Source organism: Gastrolobium bilobum, unplaced genomic scaffold, assembly GCF_033153095.1.
Source record: "Gastrolobium bilobum isolate Gb01-03AN ecotype WA unplaced genomic scaffold, APGP_CSIRO_Gbil_v1 utg2313, whole genome shotgun sequence".
NCBI classification, from domain to species: Eukaryota; Viridiplantae; Streptophyta; class Magnoliopsida; order Fabales; family Fabaceae; genus Gastrolobium; species Gastrolobium bilobum.
In genome coordinates this window covers 115,079-132,516 of record NW_026897042.1, presented here as the reverse complement: position 1 = coordinate 132,516, position 17,438 = coordinate 115,079, and the positions used below count along the sequence as shown (strand labels likewise).

The 17,438-nt window shown below is 33.2% G+C and overlaps 2 protein-coding genes across 2 annotated transcripts; one reads left to right on the top strand and one right to left on the bottom strand.

Moving 5' to 3' along the window:
- The first annotated feature begins 1,350 nt into the window (after positions 1–1,350).
- Positions 1,351–3,872, top strand: LOC133303634 (uncharacterized). The gene is made up of 4 exons (XM_061503567.1): positions 1,351–1,482; positions 1,640–2,163; positions 2,704–2,930; positions 3,406–3,872. Exons 2-4 carry the CDS (start codon positions 1,940–1,942, stop codon positions 3,411–3,413), a joined length of 459 nt encoding a protein of 152 aa, XP_061359551.1. The 5' UTR covers positions 1,351–1,482; positions 1,640–1,939; the 3' UTR covers positions 3,414–3,872.
- A 2,542-nt stretch (positions 3,873–6,414) lies between these two features.
- On the bottom strand, positions 6,415–10,947 carry LOC133303632 (probable sulfate transporter 3.4). Its single transcript, XM_061503564.1, has 13 exons — positions 10,566–10,947; positions 10,364–10,412; positions 10,010–10,217; positions 9,590–9,761; positions 9,006–9,071; positions 8,434–8,547; positions 8,200–8,316; positions 7,921–8,047; positions 7,535–7,821; positions 7,238–7,428; positions 7,031–7,116; positions 6,866–6,942; positions 6,415–6,773 (listed from the first exon to the last, which is right to left on the bottom strand). Exons 1-13 carry the CDS (start codon positions 10,899–10,901, stop codon positions 6,630–6,632), a joined length of 1,974 nt encoding a protein of 657 aa, XP_061359548.1. The 5' UTR covers positions 10,902–10,947; the 3' UTR covers positions 6,415–6,629.
- Positions 10,948–17,438: the final 6,491 nt, after the last annotated feature.

The following is a 17,438-nucleotide window of genomic DNA, read 5'->3' as shown; positions in this document are numbered from 1 at the left end:
GGGGGTTCATGAATGAATCGAATCAATACCCAAAAGAGAGGGATTCCAGAGACTGTGCTGGTAGGGGACGGTACAGTTAGGAATGACTTATAAGAATTAATTGGTACTACCTATACTAACAAGATGCATCTACTTTTCGGTAGCCCGGATCGGAAGAACTCCACGGTTAAACGTGCTTGACTTTGAGCAATTCTGGGATGGGTGACCTCCTGGGAAGTTTTCCCAAGAAGTGTGCGAGTGAGGACAAAGCACACTGAAAAGTCTCGAGTTAGTGTGTGGGGACAGTCGTTGATTCTTGCAAGTGGCCGAGCGTTACATAAGTAATTCTAAAATCATTTGAGGGGCGTTTGATATGGGAGAAATTTTTTTTAATCGAGAACAAATATTTTCTGAGAAAAAAGTGGCAAATTTTTTTGATGGGAAAGGTTAAAAAAAAGTGCTTGGTAGGTCAAAATTTCACCAGGAAAGTTGGGTGAATTTTACTGGTGTTATGTTTGGATGATTGTAAAATATTGATGGAAAAGAGTATCAAAATTATCAAATAACCCCCGATTTTTGGTAGGGCTCATTAGCTGAGATTTGAGAAATGTACTTTGATGCAGAGCATTTTCGTCACACAAAAGCGATCTGAATTTGCCACCGACAGGGAAAAAAAAACTTACCACCTCATCCATGGCAAAATTTTCCATCCCATTCATGTGTAAAACCAAATCATGATCAGCTTTTTCCAAATCCTCCTATCAAACATGGCCATATTATTTTTCCTATCTTATTTTCTTGACCAATTTTTTTTTTGCCTCCCTTGCCAAACAGCCCCTAAGGGTGAGAGGGAAAAGACTCTCTTTTAATATAAATTAATTTTATGCTTCTTTCAATGGCTCATGCATGTGTGACTCTTTTTCAATGGCAATTAATTTTATGCTTTTTTTTCAATGACTCATGCATTTGTTGTTCTAATGAAGAATTAACTTTTAGAAACGTACTCCAAGGAGAAGGTGGAGCGAGGTAGAATATGGAATTATGGATACCTCCATATCTCTATAGAGTTTAGTTTTTCTTATGTTGTAGGATTGTAGGAGAGAAAAAAAGTAGAGAGAAGTTAAATGTGGGTCCCATATTTTATATTAAAAAAGAAAAAAAAAATTATTTGGCACGGAAAACGAATTTGTGTAGGAAAATGAGAGTATCTCATGTGGCATGAGAGTATTATTTCTCATCTCTATATATATAAAAAAAATGTAATTTTGCTTTAGAGCATTTGCCGAAGGCACCACATACGACACTAAGCAAAACGAAAACGACTAATTAGAGAACAAAACGACACTTCGAGTCTGAACTTCACGCTTTGTGCCCATCTCTGCGATTCTTTTCCCAAAATTTTCATCTCTCGCCATCGCCGGAGGAAAACACTCCAATTCCTCCAATTTTCTCTCCAACAATTCGTTCTTTCCCTGCTCACTTTCCGGCGAGTTCTCCAATTCGGTAATTCCATTTCTCTCTCTCTCTCTCTCTCTCTCTCTCTCTGTTTATCTTATTTTTGACAGAAAGTAGAAATCTCCCCCCACTTCAATTTCTTATAAGATTCATCGATTATTGACTATATTGATTTGTTTTTCTTGTATTGATTTTTGTTTTTCAGTCGGTTTATCGCTTCCAGAATTCAGATCTGAGTCCACATGAACCATCGTTTGCGTTTGGGTTGATTATAACAGCCTTGATTTGGGTTTAAGAAAAATGGGGTCGCTAAATTTGGTAAATTTTGTTGAATGACGAGTGGTGTGGCTTCAATTGTTGAGATTTGAGTAACTGGGTCGATCTCAGTGGATGCTATACTGGACAAAGTTGAAGAATTGGGTTTTGATTGGGTTCAGGAAATTTTTTGGGGGAAGATTTTGGAGAGGATTAGGTTATTTGTGAGGGAGTTTGTCGGGTCGGCGTCATGTTCTATGGTGCGGTGGTATGGGACCCTTGGCTTATTGTTGCTCAAATTGTTTGTCTTCAATGTTCGTATTATATGACCCTGGGATTGATCTTGTCGATACTTGTTGGCACTCGTGTGTCTCGGATGAGCCTCGTGTATTTCTTTGACTATGTTACCATCACTACCTCTACCGTTACTGGTTGGTGTGTTATTGCTTCAATTTTGCTCAGCTCAGTTGCAGGGTAATTGTTCTCTTCCACTTTGCTTACCCTAATCAATTTGTTAAAATCGTAATGCATGAATTGGTAATTAGCTAGTTTACAAATGAGTGTTCATGTTTAAATCTGTCTGTTGTTATTGCGTTGGATGGATTGTGCTTTATTCGAGTTTGGGAAAATAAACAGAAAGTTAAGCTTTGAACCTTTGAGATAGATGTGCCTTTATTTAGTAAAGTCCATGTATCTCTTTCTTTCTCTTTTGGGATTTTGGAATGTACAAAAATGGGATTTGATTTGATTTTTAAATCAAATCTTGTGTTTGGAATGTTAAAAAATAGGAAATGAAATAATTTTTTAAAAATCCAATGAATTGTAATGGTTTAGATTTACAAATTCTGTGGAATGTGTTGTTTGTTGTTCTGTGATTATTTTACGTGGGTGCAAGGAACCGAGGGAGGCATATGTGGCTGTTATGTTGTGGCTTTTATGTACTTTTTGGCTTGTTAACTGAAGTTATGTAGTAGCTCTATGTTGTCCTTATAGGCGACTATTGTTTTTATGCAGGGCTGTATATATGCTTTATTTGATTGAAAGAGCAAAGAAGTGCTTGGATTTTTCGGCCACTCTCTACATTATCCATCTTTTTATATGCATTGTATACGGGGGTTGGCCCTCTTCTATAACATGGTGGATTGTGAATGGTACTGGAATTGCAGTGATGGCTTTGCTGGGTGAATATCTGTGCATCAAGCGCGAACTCAGGGATATACCAATAACTCGATATCGTTCAAGTAAGAACTCCTTTCTTTGTGGATGCTTAGCTGGATAATTGGACACGTGCTGTTTGAAGATTTGTTGATCTGTGATACATTATATGCTCTATATATCCCTTTTTTTGTATGAGTTTTACTTACTTCAGAAGCCTGAATATATGTTCAGGCTATCAAACTCAATTCATGTTAGGCAAGCAGTTAATATTGTATACGTTGTGTTTACTGTTCTTTTCTTTGTTGCTCTTGCTCTTTTTTATTTTTATTTTTTTTTTGGAATATTTATGCTTAATTTATGCATTATGCTTAAGTTGTCATTTCAATTTGCTTATCTTATTGCAAACTGTATAGGTTTCTGTCTTTTTGAGTAAATACCATCCGTCAGCTAAGAATTTTCATTGTGTGGACATAATGATGTGTTGGTTAGCAGTTTTTTATATACCGCCAAATATTGGTTGGCTGTTCCTGTGATTTAATATAGTCGAGTTTCTTGCAGATACTTGATTTGCAGAAGTAGCTTGAGTCTCGAATTCAAGAAAGGAGTTGTGCTTGGGGATGGTAACAACTTTTGTTTCTATATGTTGGATGATCTCCAAGATAAAGCCCACGAAGTGCATAGTTCTATTACGCCATTGAAAGACTACATTTCCTTTCTATTCATTAGTTGCAATAGAGAGTTGAAGCATAGATAACCAGACGAGACTAGGTACATAATTTTTCAGGAAATTGTGAAAGTTTTAATGTTAGTTATTCTATTTCGTTTTCACCCCTTTTAGTGTTGTTGGTTAAATTGCTGCATTTAGTTGAGACAGCTTCTATTCTTTTTACCCTTTTTGTGAGTTCTTGGATCTGTTTAAAATCTTGGAAATATATGTAGTTCTGTGCCATTACGTTTAATGGGATTGTTATATCAGATAGCAGAATGAACCTCTTGGGCAGACTTGTATTTTAACTTCTTTATTGATGATAAATTTGCGGCGCAAATTTGTGGTTGATGTTCCTCTATATGGTTTAATTGCTAGTGTTACTTTGTCACTGTAGTTCCTACTTCCTAACCAACAATCGAACTTGTAAAAGTCCTGTATATGAAAATAATGTGTCACCTTGATAAATATCTGAATGGGCTTTTGTTGACAGAATTATGAATTTTCTCCTTCATTCAAATGTTAATACTTTTATGTTGCTGGTCGTCTGTTGATGCATCAAATCACCATAAATCTTGTACTTTGATGATAATATTTCTTCATTTCTACGTTAAACATAGTTGTAGAAATGGCACGATTCGATATGTTTTGCCACGCTAATGATAAATCGGATATGTCTACTTATAGGTGTATGGATCGGTCCAATTTTGTACCACCGAAGCGATCCTTTAATTTACTTCATTAATTCTTATAAAAGAAACAAATAAATTAATGTTATTAAATCAAAAGTAAATAAACTAAAGTTGTTAAATCAAAGGTAAATTAATGGAAGGGGAACAAATTCTTTCATTTCGATCACGTCATATGAAAAATCTCAATGATTCATAAATAGATTAATTGTTAATAATTAAAATGATAATTTAATTTTTTTAACCAATTTTGGCATTAAAATTATTATTGTTGTTCAATTAATTAATAATTAAGAATTTTTACATGATATAGTTATGTTTAAAAAGTAGGGAGAAGTTCAAAAACTTGGGACTGGAACTATATCAGCAATTTATTTGTTGTAAAATAAAAAAATAAGAAAAGCTCCAATACATGGAATCCTCTAGAAAGAAGATAGACACAATTCACTTGAGAGTTATTATGGGTGAATCATTTAATTAATAAGATAAACTTCAAAAGGTAGGTCAATGAAATCGTAATTCACGTCAACTTAAAATCCAGTATAATTTAATGAGTGCTCAAAAGGACAGGAGATAGACCACAACTCCATAAACATTACTAAAAATCAGAAGTGGCATGACAATTCCTAGCTATAAACAACAAAAACCATGGATAATTGACCCTATTAAAACAACACATTTGATCAGTTATGCATTAGGCTTGAACTTGATTTTGACACGAGTGAAGCCATTGTCATCAGCTACTTCCTTTGCAGGAGGAAGAACGTGATCATGGCCCTGATGGTTAGCATCAGCTTTAAAGTTTGGTAGCTCCCATTGATGGCATTAATTGTTTGCAAACCGGTCTGCCCATCCATTGTATGGCTTTTCTCTCCAAGAAATGCGGTCATCTTCATCTCGCTAAGCATTTTAACGTGCTATTGATGCGCTTCACATTCTCAGGGTCCTGAAGGATATTACAAATGTCTTGACAGGTGGCATTACCAATATGATTCCACAAATTATGATAAAAACTTGCTTGCTAACTGTCCTCCCCTGGAGTCTTAGAAGCACCAATTTGAAATAAAGTAGTCCTAATATCAGTATTAGAATAGGGTGGAGACCACTTTGAACAAGTGAATGAAAAATTCCCTTGCTATTATTGATCAGACCAATCCAATATGGATTGGACAAAATCATACATGGTTGAAGGATGAAGACTTTGGACTGTATATTGTAATTCGTCGGCTTGAGATGATACTTGTATATATGAAGGTTGTTGAATGATTCTAGCGCAATGGAAGTGACTGGGGGTACCTGCAAAGACACTTCGACGTTCAAGTCAGTATCAATGCTAGGTTTTTGTTATATTGAATGGGAATAAGATCATTATACCTGAGTTTATACCCTTCGTATTTATAGCAAGCTTTATGCCGCCTTTGGCAGGCAGCATACTTTTTTATTGGTTGTTGTGGGCTACTAATGTTATAACCTGCGCAATGCTTGACTCATGCATCTCGCGCTATGAAATCATTGTGCCTTTTGGGCCCTTGCTGGGCTTTAAATCTCATGGGCTTATACAGTTATCCAAATCAATTATCATCTTTGATCCAATGGCCACTGTCATTTCTTAGCTCTTTGATTTTGTTTTTCCTCCTTCTATAGATGATAGTACCTTGTGTTGCACAATATAAGGTACTTTCTTGGGTACCCAAAAGCCTACAGAAAGCTCTGCCGAGACAGGGGTTTTGGTCCCTTCAGCTATGGCCCTCCCTTCACTTTCATGGCTTATGCTTTGCAGGAAGACGAGGTAAGCAAATGGATCTATCTCTTTCATCCTTTGCTTGGTTTCATGGCAAAGAAGAAAACTTTTTAAGGAAAATGAGTTTTGGGTCATGCTTATTGATAAACTTGGTTTGATGGGCAGTAAGAATCGATTTTTCTTATGTTAAGTGGGAGGTCTTTTTTTCAAATTGGAATAATACGAGTTTGAATTGAAAGAAAAAAGAAAGAATATAGTCACATCAGAAATCGGGCACAATTTTGTTACGAGAAGTTGTGTAAAAAGGAGAAGAGTGGAAGACTTGTCCTAGATTCTTGCTTTGTTCTTAAAACATCTATTCATATTAATCACTCATTGTCCATGGAATAAAGTCATCACAATATATCTTTTCTTGGATGCTCTTTCCCTCTATCAAAAGTCAAAAATGGACAAAACTAACATAACAACAAAGATACAAAACCAATATCCTGGGATAAGAAACACTCTTCTGAAAAAACCAATGCCTTGATTTTTCAAGGTTTCTCCCGAAACAAAGTAGAATGTCTCAGGCAGGCTAAAAAGTTTGAAGCCGTTAGTTAAAAACTTCTTTTTTTCCTCTGTCCTAGAAATTCATCTATGCAACAAATCATGGCTGAGCCTTCCAGGAGGATGAAATGTCAGCCACAGCTTCTCCCACTGTGAGATACACTCCTTTCAACCCAAAGGACTCCAAAATATTTGACTGATGTAACTTTTCCATCACATTTCCAACAGGATTTGCCAACACTAACTGCAGCAATCAATTATAAATGTAAAGATCACGAAGAAAACTGGGGCAATTCTTTAGGCCTTCTTCTAACATGTTACAATTAGTATCTATACCTGAAGTGATCTTTTGTCCAGCATCTTTCTCAGTTCACATAAAATGTCGATACCACTTGTGTCTATGGCTGTGACAGCTGAAAATAAAATAAAAAATTACTTTTTAAGTCAAAATGATCTCAAAACTTTGGTAACAAAATTTTTTAAGTCAAATGAAATATGTACCTGTCATGTCTAGTATTATGCACTTTAATGTACTTTCATTGTTTGCTTTTACACGCTCTTCCTCTTCTCGAACCCATCTCAGTAACCTATACAAGGAGAAGCTCTTAAATAGTTGGAACCTTATTATCACTCAAAAAATGCCTCTGATTAATCTTTTAAATGGACTAAACTTCACAAATTCACAATCTACATATGGCCTTATCTAACCTTTCTTGCAGGTAAGTTGAATTAGCAAAGTAGATGGGAGACTCAACGGCCAAAATGATAAATGAAGGTATCCTTAAAGCTTCTCTATATTGGTTTAGGTTGTGGAATATTGGCGTGCCTGGTATATTCCCCAAAACCAGTGTGTTTGGCCTAGAGACATGAAGCAGGATCTTGAAGACTGATATTGCCACCTGAAAATTTTGGTGGAGTCAGTTGATATTGATCACTCAGCATTATCAGCCACTATATTTTAACATTTGTTATAACAGGAAACAGATCAATTAATTATAAGCTTACCGCTATTCCAAGGCCTAAGGGCACTGAAATGAAGAGAACACCAAAAAATGAGCACAAACAGGCCAAGAAATCAAGCTTGTCAACCTTCCACAATTTATATGCAGCTTGATAATCTATTAGCCCAATAACAGCAGTGATGATGATGGCTGCTAAGACGACATTCGGTGTGTAATAGAAAAGAGGCATGAGAAACAGAAGGGTCACAAGAACTGCTGAAGCCATGATTATATTTGAGACTGCTGTCTGTGCTCCAGCATTGAAGTTAACAGCTGATCGAGAAAAGGATCCTGCAAGTTCATTTTTATATAAGAAAGGTTATTTTCTCAAAAATTTCTATTTCTGCAATAACTACTAGTCACATGGTCTAATGAGAGAACAATCATTGCCTGTTGTCACATAGCAAGAAGAACAAGAGCCAGCTATGTTCATAAGACCAATGGCCATCATTTCTTTGTTTCCATCCACTTGATAATTCTTAAGTGCAGCAAATGTTCTTCCTACTGCTATTCCTTCCTGAAACAGAAGTAAGTGGCAGTTGAGTTATATGGTGTATTCTATTGTCTGTTCATGTTAAGCCTAAGGAGGAGACCATGTTATTGAAAGCATGTGAATTTAGTGAAACTTTCGTTGACCAATAATGTTTTTATGGGTTTGGGACAGCTTACAGTGAGAGACAAGATCCCAGTGACAAGTCCTGTTTTGATAGCAAGAGCCAAATAAGGACCACTGAAGTATAACATGTTTGATGATGGTGGATTAAGGCCCTTTGGCAATTCACCGATCTGCCAGAGAAAAAGACAGTAAAAATAAAGAGTTATTATTAGGAAGAATATTTATAATTTTATATTTGAGCATCTATTTGCATGTTTAGAAAAACATAAATAAGTGTCCTTTCTTACAATTGCAATTCCATGGGCCTTATTTCTCAGAATAAAGACTAAAAGTGTCGACAGAATAACTGACATCAATGGGGCAGCTGCTGAAACCCAGAATAATTTTGGCTTCTTCAAGCTCTGTTGCAATCATACAGAATTTTCAGATGTTAAGAAGCAACTGAATTGTCAAAGCAAAGAATAGTAGCCTATATATTCATGTATGCAATATAGAGAATCTTTTTTTTTTTTTGTAAAGAACCTTGGGATACACCACCCAAAAGCGAGCTCAAAGGATGGGAGTGCCCAAGACCTTATAAATTCCACATTAGTTGCACATACAACCAATGTGGGACTATATATCTCAACACGCCCCTTCACACAAGAGCCCATTGGGCTTGAAGAGTGGACAATGCAACAGGCGCAGCCTACCTGTGCTAAGAAATGCCACAAGAGAAAGTAGGGGGCGGCGAGGCTCTGATACCATGTAAAAAACCTTGGGATACACCTCCCCAAAAGCTAGCTCAAAGGGTGGGAGTGCCCAAGACCTTATATATCTCAACATTTTTTTTTTAGTACAACAATACAGAGAATCTTACAATGTGCCTTGTTGTCAGCATGAAGGCTAGGAAACTGAATCCAAGTAGAATGGTTTGCCATGACCACTACACAAGTTGCTCAAAAAATTTAGTGAGAGCATATATATATAATTCAGCTTATATTTGCATCACTAGGACAAATACGTATTTTAATTTAAAAGTAATCCTTAATTGCTTAGCTATTCCATATTATCATTCATGACAGAATTAGTCAAAGTAAGAAAAGTTTTTTCAATAAAAAGTAGGAAACTGATCCCTTAATATAAAAGTCAAAGAAAAGAATATCTACAAAAATTGCTAACTTTCGGTTAGCAATCTCAAATCTTAATGATAGTGTATTAGTGTTAATTCTTATTTCTTATAACAGAATCAGTGCCATCAAAATGATTTATTATTTTTTTCCCCAAAATGTCGCTTTAGTCTTCCGACTATTATTAGCCTTCAGATTTAAAAGATGCAAGACAGTAAAAATTTGTGGCCGTCCTTAAAAAAAAAAAAAAAAAAATCAACTTTTAGTCTTTAATTAACATATATTTCAGAAAACAAAAGTAAAACTAGAATAAAATATCAAAATGAAAATATACCTCATTTTTGTGTTTGAAAACAGAAATGAGTACAGGTATTATTTGCATCTTGCTGGAGAAGTGAACTATTCCAAGCAACCCTTTGAGCTGCTGCAATGACACAATGATCGCTGCACCGGCCATGAAGCCCACCAGCGTTGCCTTTGACAGAAAATCAATCACAAAGCCTAACCTGTATTACACCATCAAAGGTTATTTTTAATCATAAATTATAACTTACCAACAAAATAGCCTAAGTTTTAACTATATTTAAAAAATCCATTTGATGGAGAGAAAAAATCTATTGCCAGTTTTTCTTCCTCTTCTTCTTCTTTCCCCTCTCCGTAGTAATAAATGTTCTATGTTAAGTGAGGCATGATATTATGCTAATTTCTCTCCAAAAAAAAAAAAGAATAAATCAAGGGGTGCATGATTTAATACCTCAATATACCCAGAGAAGATTGGAATAAACCAGCAAAGAAAGTGGCAGTGAAAGCCAATTTAAGATAGAGAATTGGATCTTGAGTATAAGAAACTGTCTCGCTCAACATTGATCCCATGACCAAAGATGCAATTGAAACAGGACCAACGCCAAGATGTCTAGAACTTCCAAGCAGGGAATATATCAACGGGGGCACAAAACTGGAATCTGCATGATAAATATATATTCATACCAGTTGAAACGTTACTTCAGTTAAAAGATTCACCACACACACACACACACACATATATATATATATATATATTCTCAACAACAACAACTCAATGCCATGCAGAGACAGAGAGGATACTAACATAATCCAACAATAGGGGGCAAGTTTGCAAGCTTAGCATAACTGATTCCCTGCAAAGAACACATAAAGTTCAAATTTTTTTGTCATTTTTATGAAATATTAACTTATAATTTTTTTAATAATCACTTGCTAATAAGATGGTATGTTTGCAAAAACAAACTGAGGCGCATGCATAAGAAAAAAGTGAAGAAAAAATTTGTGACCTGAGGAATGGAGAGGCTAGCAATGGTGAGACCAGAGATGATGTCAGAGCGGAGAAGGGAAAGGTTGTACTCAGGACCCCATTGGAAAATGGGGAACAAGTATTGAAGACCAAGGAGGAACTTCATGAACCAAGTTTGGTTCTTGAACTTGTGAAGTGGGTCATCTGGGAAGAAGATCTCAGAGAGCCTTTGTCTGAGTTTCTCAAGTGTGGTGCGTTCTGGTGGCAAACGAACCTTGTGGATTTCCAATGGTGGCATTGGTATCTCAGCTTGGATTTTAATGGTGGTGGTTCCATTGCAAAAAAAGGGATCAACTCTATTGGAGTTCACACCCATTTAAGTGAAGTGCAGTGTGTAGAAGAAACCACTAATAAAACTTGGTTTCCTCTGAAAAACAAAGACAACGTGGCTATGAATTTATAGAGAGAGGGAAAAACCATTTGAGAGGTTGCAGGTGTCTCTGTCCCTGTCGTGTGGAGGTTATTGTTGTGAGAAAGCTGTCTTTATTCGAATATTGTTAAGTCGCATCGCTCTTTTTTTCTTTTTCTTTGTTAATTTAACATTACTGTGTTACTGACACAATCTTATGTTTCATTTTTTTAATGTTTTTTTATTAGTAAATAAAAATGGCTCTACTTTATATTGATGGAATGGAACTAGTATAAAATTAATTTTTTTTTTATATAATCTTATAAAAATTAGTCAAATCTCTCGCTGCTACATTAATTTCTAGTGGCTTATTATAGCATAAAATTTTAACTGCTAACAAAAAATACATAAAAATTAATATTATGAGTTTTGATTATCCTTTATGTAACTAACTGCCACATTTGGCTCTAGTTAATTATGAGTTTCATTTAAGTATATTATTAGCGAAAAGTTTTTTTTTTTTTTTTTGTATTATTGCATTCTAATAATATTAATGTTAGAAAACCTTGTGTTAGCTAAGGTTGGGCCCTAGGCCGTGAGGCAATGTGATTTGGAACAAGAAACAATTTTACATTCTTTTGTCCTTACATCATATGAATATGAAATTTCAGGCAATATATATATATATATATATACACGAAAAATTCAAAATTCAGTCACTGGACTGTTTAGTAAGTGAATTTTGACTATATTCTCCCGCGAGAATATAATGCAAAAATATTATAATGGTGTTTTGCAGGTGTTCTTCCGGGAGAACATAGGCAAAAAATTTTGTGCACTATATTCTCGCGGGAGAATATAGTGCACTGGACCTAATTTACATCACGTCACTTGATACTCACTAAACCTATATATATATATATATATATATATATATATATATATATATATATATATATATATATATATATATATATATATATTTATTTTACCACTCCTTGCTGTCACAACATTACTTATAAAGGGTGAAAATGAAATATCAATGTTTTAGTAGCTGGAATTTGAAAATTTTAAAGGGTCATCACTCATCACCACCTTTAATGGACTGTGAAAACAAACTACTCACCCTAAAAAAACACACTGCTTAACTGTTATTGGAAATTATCAAAAAAACTACGGTATTAGTGTGTTGGTTGGTGTGATGGGCTAGCTAGAGTGAAGGAAAGTGCCCCTCTTGGTCCTCATGACGAGCTTCCTGCAAAATGTACTAATGGCTATTCACTTATCCACTCATTGCCTTAGAAGAATTTCACAATTCCATACACATTTATATTTTAATTAAGATTAAATCTAACTTGACTACTTCACAAATTGTACATGAATTTTTATTTTTCTTAATATTATATTATTTTGTAAATATTTGCTTTTTGGGAATAATGAGGGATCATACACAGATCACTAAAACTACACAAACGAAGATTTTTTTATTTTATTTTTTTAGGTACAGATAGGGGCAGAGCCCCAAAACAAAAAGAAAAAAAGAAACAAGCCTAACTAAAGGGGAAGGCAGCAACAGCCAACAGGGACGCTGAAGATATTTATTTGGGTGATTCATGCTCATTAATGTTTAGGTTCAAATACCAGCATTAATTGCTGTATTGGTGTCACTCCTGGAGACTACTAGAGATTACTTTCTATTCTTTCTGATTGAGATGAACCTTATTTCACATTGAATCTAGCATTATTTAGTACTTTGTCTCCTTATCTCAACTGATAGAGATTATCATTTTGGCAAGGAAAAAATATGTTGAATTTGATATTAATATGGATAAAACTCATTAAATATGTTTGATTTTACAATCTAGAACTTTCCCAAGCTGAGTCCCTATATAATTGCCATTTTTTTGGGGGTAAATATTGCCTCTCTTTTTTGTCCCGGGGATTTATGTGGCAAAATACCATAAGCAAAAACTACTGCCACTTTATTCTATTCGAATTTTTGTTTTCATGATTATTAAAATTTGATCTTATATTTCATCTCTTCTTATCGTATATAAATATTTTAATATACAACAAGCTAAAAGTTTGATTAGTAAATTGTTTTTCTACGATTTATTTATTTATTTTAATATTTGTATAATTATTTAATTTTTAAATTTTTACTTTTTAAATAAAATTAAAATGAAAAGTAGATTGACACCTACACCTATATATATATATATATATATATATATATTAATGCATAAGCTATCTCCATTGGTTAATTTTATTTGTTTAATCAGCTAGTATTTTTATAGGGAGTTTATTAGTCTCCTTTTTGTATGAAAGTTTTTCTCTTATGTCACACTCACAAACCAGCAATGGGATCCACCAAAATAAAAAAGAAAAAATAAATAAATGAATCCCACGTTATTTTTCAGTGTGCAGAAAAAAATGCTGTCTTATGTGACAGAAGATTAGTAAAACTCATTTTTATTGGTTGTTCGGTTATAGTTTTCAAAGAGAACCGGCTTTCTTTAGATAAAGTTATTAAGGATTATTATTTTAATTATAATATATATAACGGTTAATAATAAATATAAAATTCTTCTTTGATTAATTACGATTAAATTATTAGTTAAAATAAATTTGGTATTTATTTAATAAACAAATGATAATATAAGTTCAGTCAAGATGGATCCACGTTTAGCAATATGGGGCAGAGGCGGACAGGTGGAGGCAAATGTCCGCCAGTTCTTAACAAAAATGAGTGCAGAGGTTACTAAGAAATTTAGAGTAAATCAATTTAGTTAAAATTGTGATGACTTACAAATTCAAAAAAGACAGTCGCTTAAAAAGATTAAAATGTGTCCACTTTGAATTTCATAGATTTCATGTCACTAAACGAGGAATTCTTTGGAATTCCCGGAAAATTAAATTTTTCTAAATTTTTAATTTTCAGATATTATCGTAAACTGAATGTAAAAATTATATTTTTGAAAATTGAGATTCTCGGATAAAATAAAATTTCTCCTCTATCAAACCCGCACTGAAAGATTAAAGTGGGGATAGAATTTTTTGTTAGAGACCGAAAAGAACATTTACTCTTATATTAGTTAGCAATATAGCAACGTACAGAGATGATTAAAACAATGTAGCAACACAAATTAATTAAAGAGAATCAACCACTAAATTGATTAGCAACATACAACTAAATTATGAGCAAGTTCATAACTTTGTACATAAAATGTTAGTCTAAATTGTCTTTAAATTTTTTTTCGAGAACACTGCTCTAAACTTTCACTATTAAATATACGCACATAAAACAATTTTAGTGGCTCCATCACTGATATGGGACATAAGTTCATTTTTGTCCCATTCATTGTCTTTAAAAACTTTTCCCCCGGTATTACTAGTAAACTTTTTCTCTCTCTGTTTTTTTAAATGATGTGAAGTGAAAGATATGGTTCTTAAACTTCCCACACCCTAAAATTTTTAGGTTCATCAGGGACTTCAGTGACCCTACGTTCTCTTTATAGACTCACAACACCTGTCACCATCGTCCCACCACTCCAACTCGGGTGTATTTCTGATGCCATAATGTTTAAGAAGTTAACTTGTTTAACCATAAATATTAGGCTTAAAACTTACGCAAACGGGAGCCAATTAGGTAATGAAGTTACTCAAAACCAATTTGAGCTTCCAACGGATACTATATAATTTTCTGTGGCAACTTGACCTTGTAAAAAAGAGTGGTCGTATATTTCCTTTTTCACTTTACGGAAAGCAAAATAATTCATTATCTTCAAAGAGAAAGTAGTTGTGCGTCTAAAACAAGAGAGGTGATAATTTTACTATAAAAAAACTCTCTACCAATTCATTACTTATTTAATTATTATTGGATCAATATTTTTTTCTTTTTTAAAATTTTTCAATTTTCATTTTCTCTGACTCAATAATAATTAGATAAGTAGTAAGTTAATAGTAAACTTTTTTTGTAATAAGAATATTCTTCCTCCTAAAATAAAACTACACAGATAGTTATTGTATAACAAATAAAGGGTCGAATCTTTATCATATCGAAGCATATAATTTTATCTTATATATATATATATATATATATATATATATATATATATATATAAAAGTATGTAAAGTTTATATGAAAAAAAAAGAGCAAAAAATATAAATCTCATATATTTTTATGTACGTATATAAAATAATTTTATCTCCTATAATATGATAAATATTAAACTCATAAACAAAATTAAGTCATCTCATGTTACCCTTCCCCCTCCCAAAAAGGGAAAAAGGCTCAAGGTAGATTTTAGCTTTAATAAATTTTACTCATTTAATTTTTTATCTTTATAATCTTTTTAGTATAAGTTCCTATATTTTATACTATTGAGATATTTGTTACTTATGAAGTGATATAATTGGCCAAAGGGGATAAAGTTCCCAAACTTGTAAGAATACGAATGATGATGGATCGTATATCGTCTTACTCTAACGTTTGGCAAGTTACTCGAACACATGATCTTCTAATTACCAAGAGTAACTTTATCACTATTGTAAGGCTCGTACAATTTTGTTAGGTAAATAATTGATTGAGAAAAAATTAATAAAATCTGATGTAGATGAAAATGAAGTTTAGGGGTATTTTTATTAAACACTATACTATAGAGGTATTCCTGATTAAAAGAAACTTAGAAATATTTTTAATCCTAAAACATACCTTAGTCCTTAGGAATATTAATGAAGTTTTCTCTAATTTCAAAAGCATTCACTAATATTTTAAGTTAAATTATATAGGAAACAATTCTTCATTAAAAGAAAGAGATAATTCATTTTTTATGAATAAAAAACATAAGGATGAAGTGTAAGAACTAAAATCTTAAAAAGAAAAATAGAAGAACCAAAATTCAAATTAGTATGAAGTGTAAGAACTAAAATCTACTAAAATTTGGTCGTGTGTTTTTGGGTGATTTGGCTTTATAACTTATCTTATTCACATTCTTTTCCTCTTTTCCCATTTTAATGACAAACCCTCGACTCTTGCATGCTATGAAGAACCAACTTCAAAAGTCATTTTCCTTTTGGCTCCCCTAATAAGGCAAGTGCGCGGCAATTTGCCTGCCAAGCATGAAGATCCTCTTTTATTGTGGCAAACTTCAGGACCCAATTCCGTGGATATATATCCACACACACTAAGAACAAATTCTCCAAATTCTACGGATGTTATTTAAAAATCAATAGACATGGTTATGGCATTATATTCATGTCTTTTACATCCCTTGCGCCCCATTCTTTTTATTGTGATTCACCTCCTAAATATGGATCCTTTAAACATAATAAATAACAATTTTCACAAGCTGCATAGTTAGTACTTCTGGTTTTGTTTATATAACAACTCACTCAAATCTTTCTAGCCCCATCTTTTGACTAAAATGGGTCAAACAATTTTAGACCTACCGTTAACCCAGATATGTTATTCTCTTTCTCCAGATATATCAAAACCGTGAAGACAGAAACATCATACATATATAGTAGTGATTTCTAGATTCCAATAGCAACTAAGGTTAGGTTTGGTTAGAAGAATGTAACAGGTTATGCATTAATGAGAGGCAATTAGTACCCTACCCCATTTATATTCCCACTTTGAGGATTACCATTAGAAGGTTTACACCTGGATTGCTGCTTATAAAGGTAATATACGAAAATTAATTATTGTGATCCCACCCATAATTTGGCCTTAGATTTTAATGGTTTCAGGATCACTTAGATTATACATTAAATTAATACCATGATCCCACCACTAATTTCAATCACCCTCTTAAACAGTAAAGGATTCTTTTTTATTGGAACTCTCTGCCTTTCTCTTAGAACTGCACTATTCCATGTGGGAGAGTTGAAACTTGAATGTGTACACTGAATACATAATAAAAAACTCGATAACAATTTACAAAAAAAAAAAAAAAAAACTCGATAACAAGAATCGACATAATGATCGTAAAGAATCGATTTAACCCAAAATCTTAAGTTATTGGGTGAGACTTTTTTAATGATTTATATTATTCTCTAACATATTCCTCACGTAAAAGTTCTTTGGACTTGAAGCGTAGATATTATTCAATTTTTGGTTTATTTTTTGTTTACATTATGCTTATTTTAATTCTATTAGAAAGTGGGAACAGTGAGTATCAAACTTGTGACTTTGTGGTCACTGAAACTGATATCATATAAAGAACCAATTTGAACTAAAACTATTTCGTTGATCATTCATATAACGTATAAGTGTTTCGTTGATCAATATATTTTAATAAACACAAGTAGATAGACAGAATGGACATTTAGGTGCATGAATAATTGGTTGTTTCCTTTTGCTAATAAGCCGCTTCTTTCTTTAATATAAAGCAAACACTCCCATATTTATGCATAATTTTTTTTTCCTTGCTACCAATTTTAATAAAACCTTCAAATGGCTCACAAAATTTAAAAAAGTTGAGTAGTACTTGTTTTAGTTCC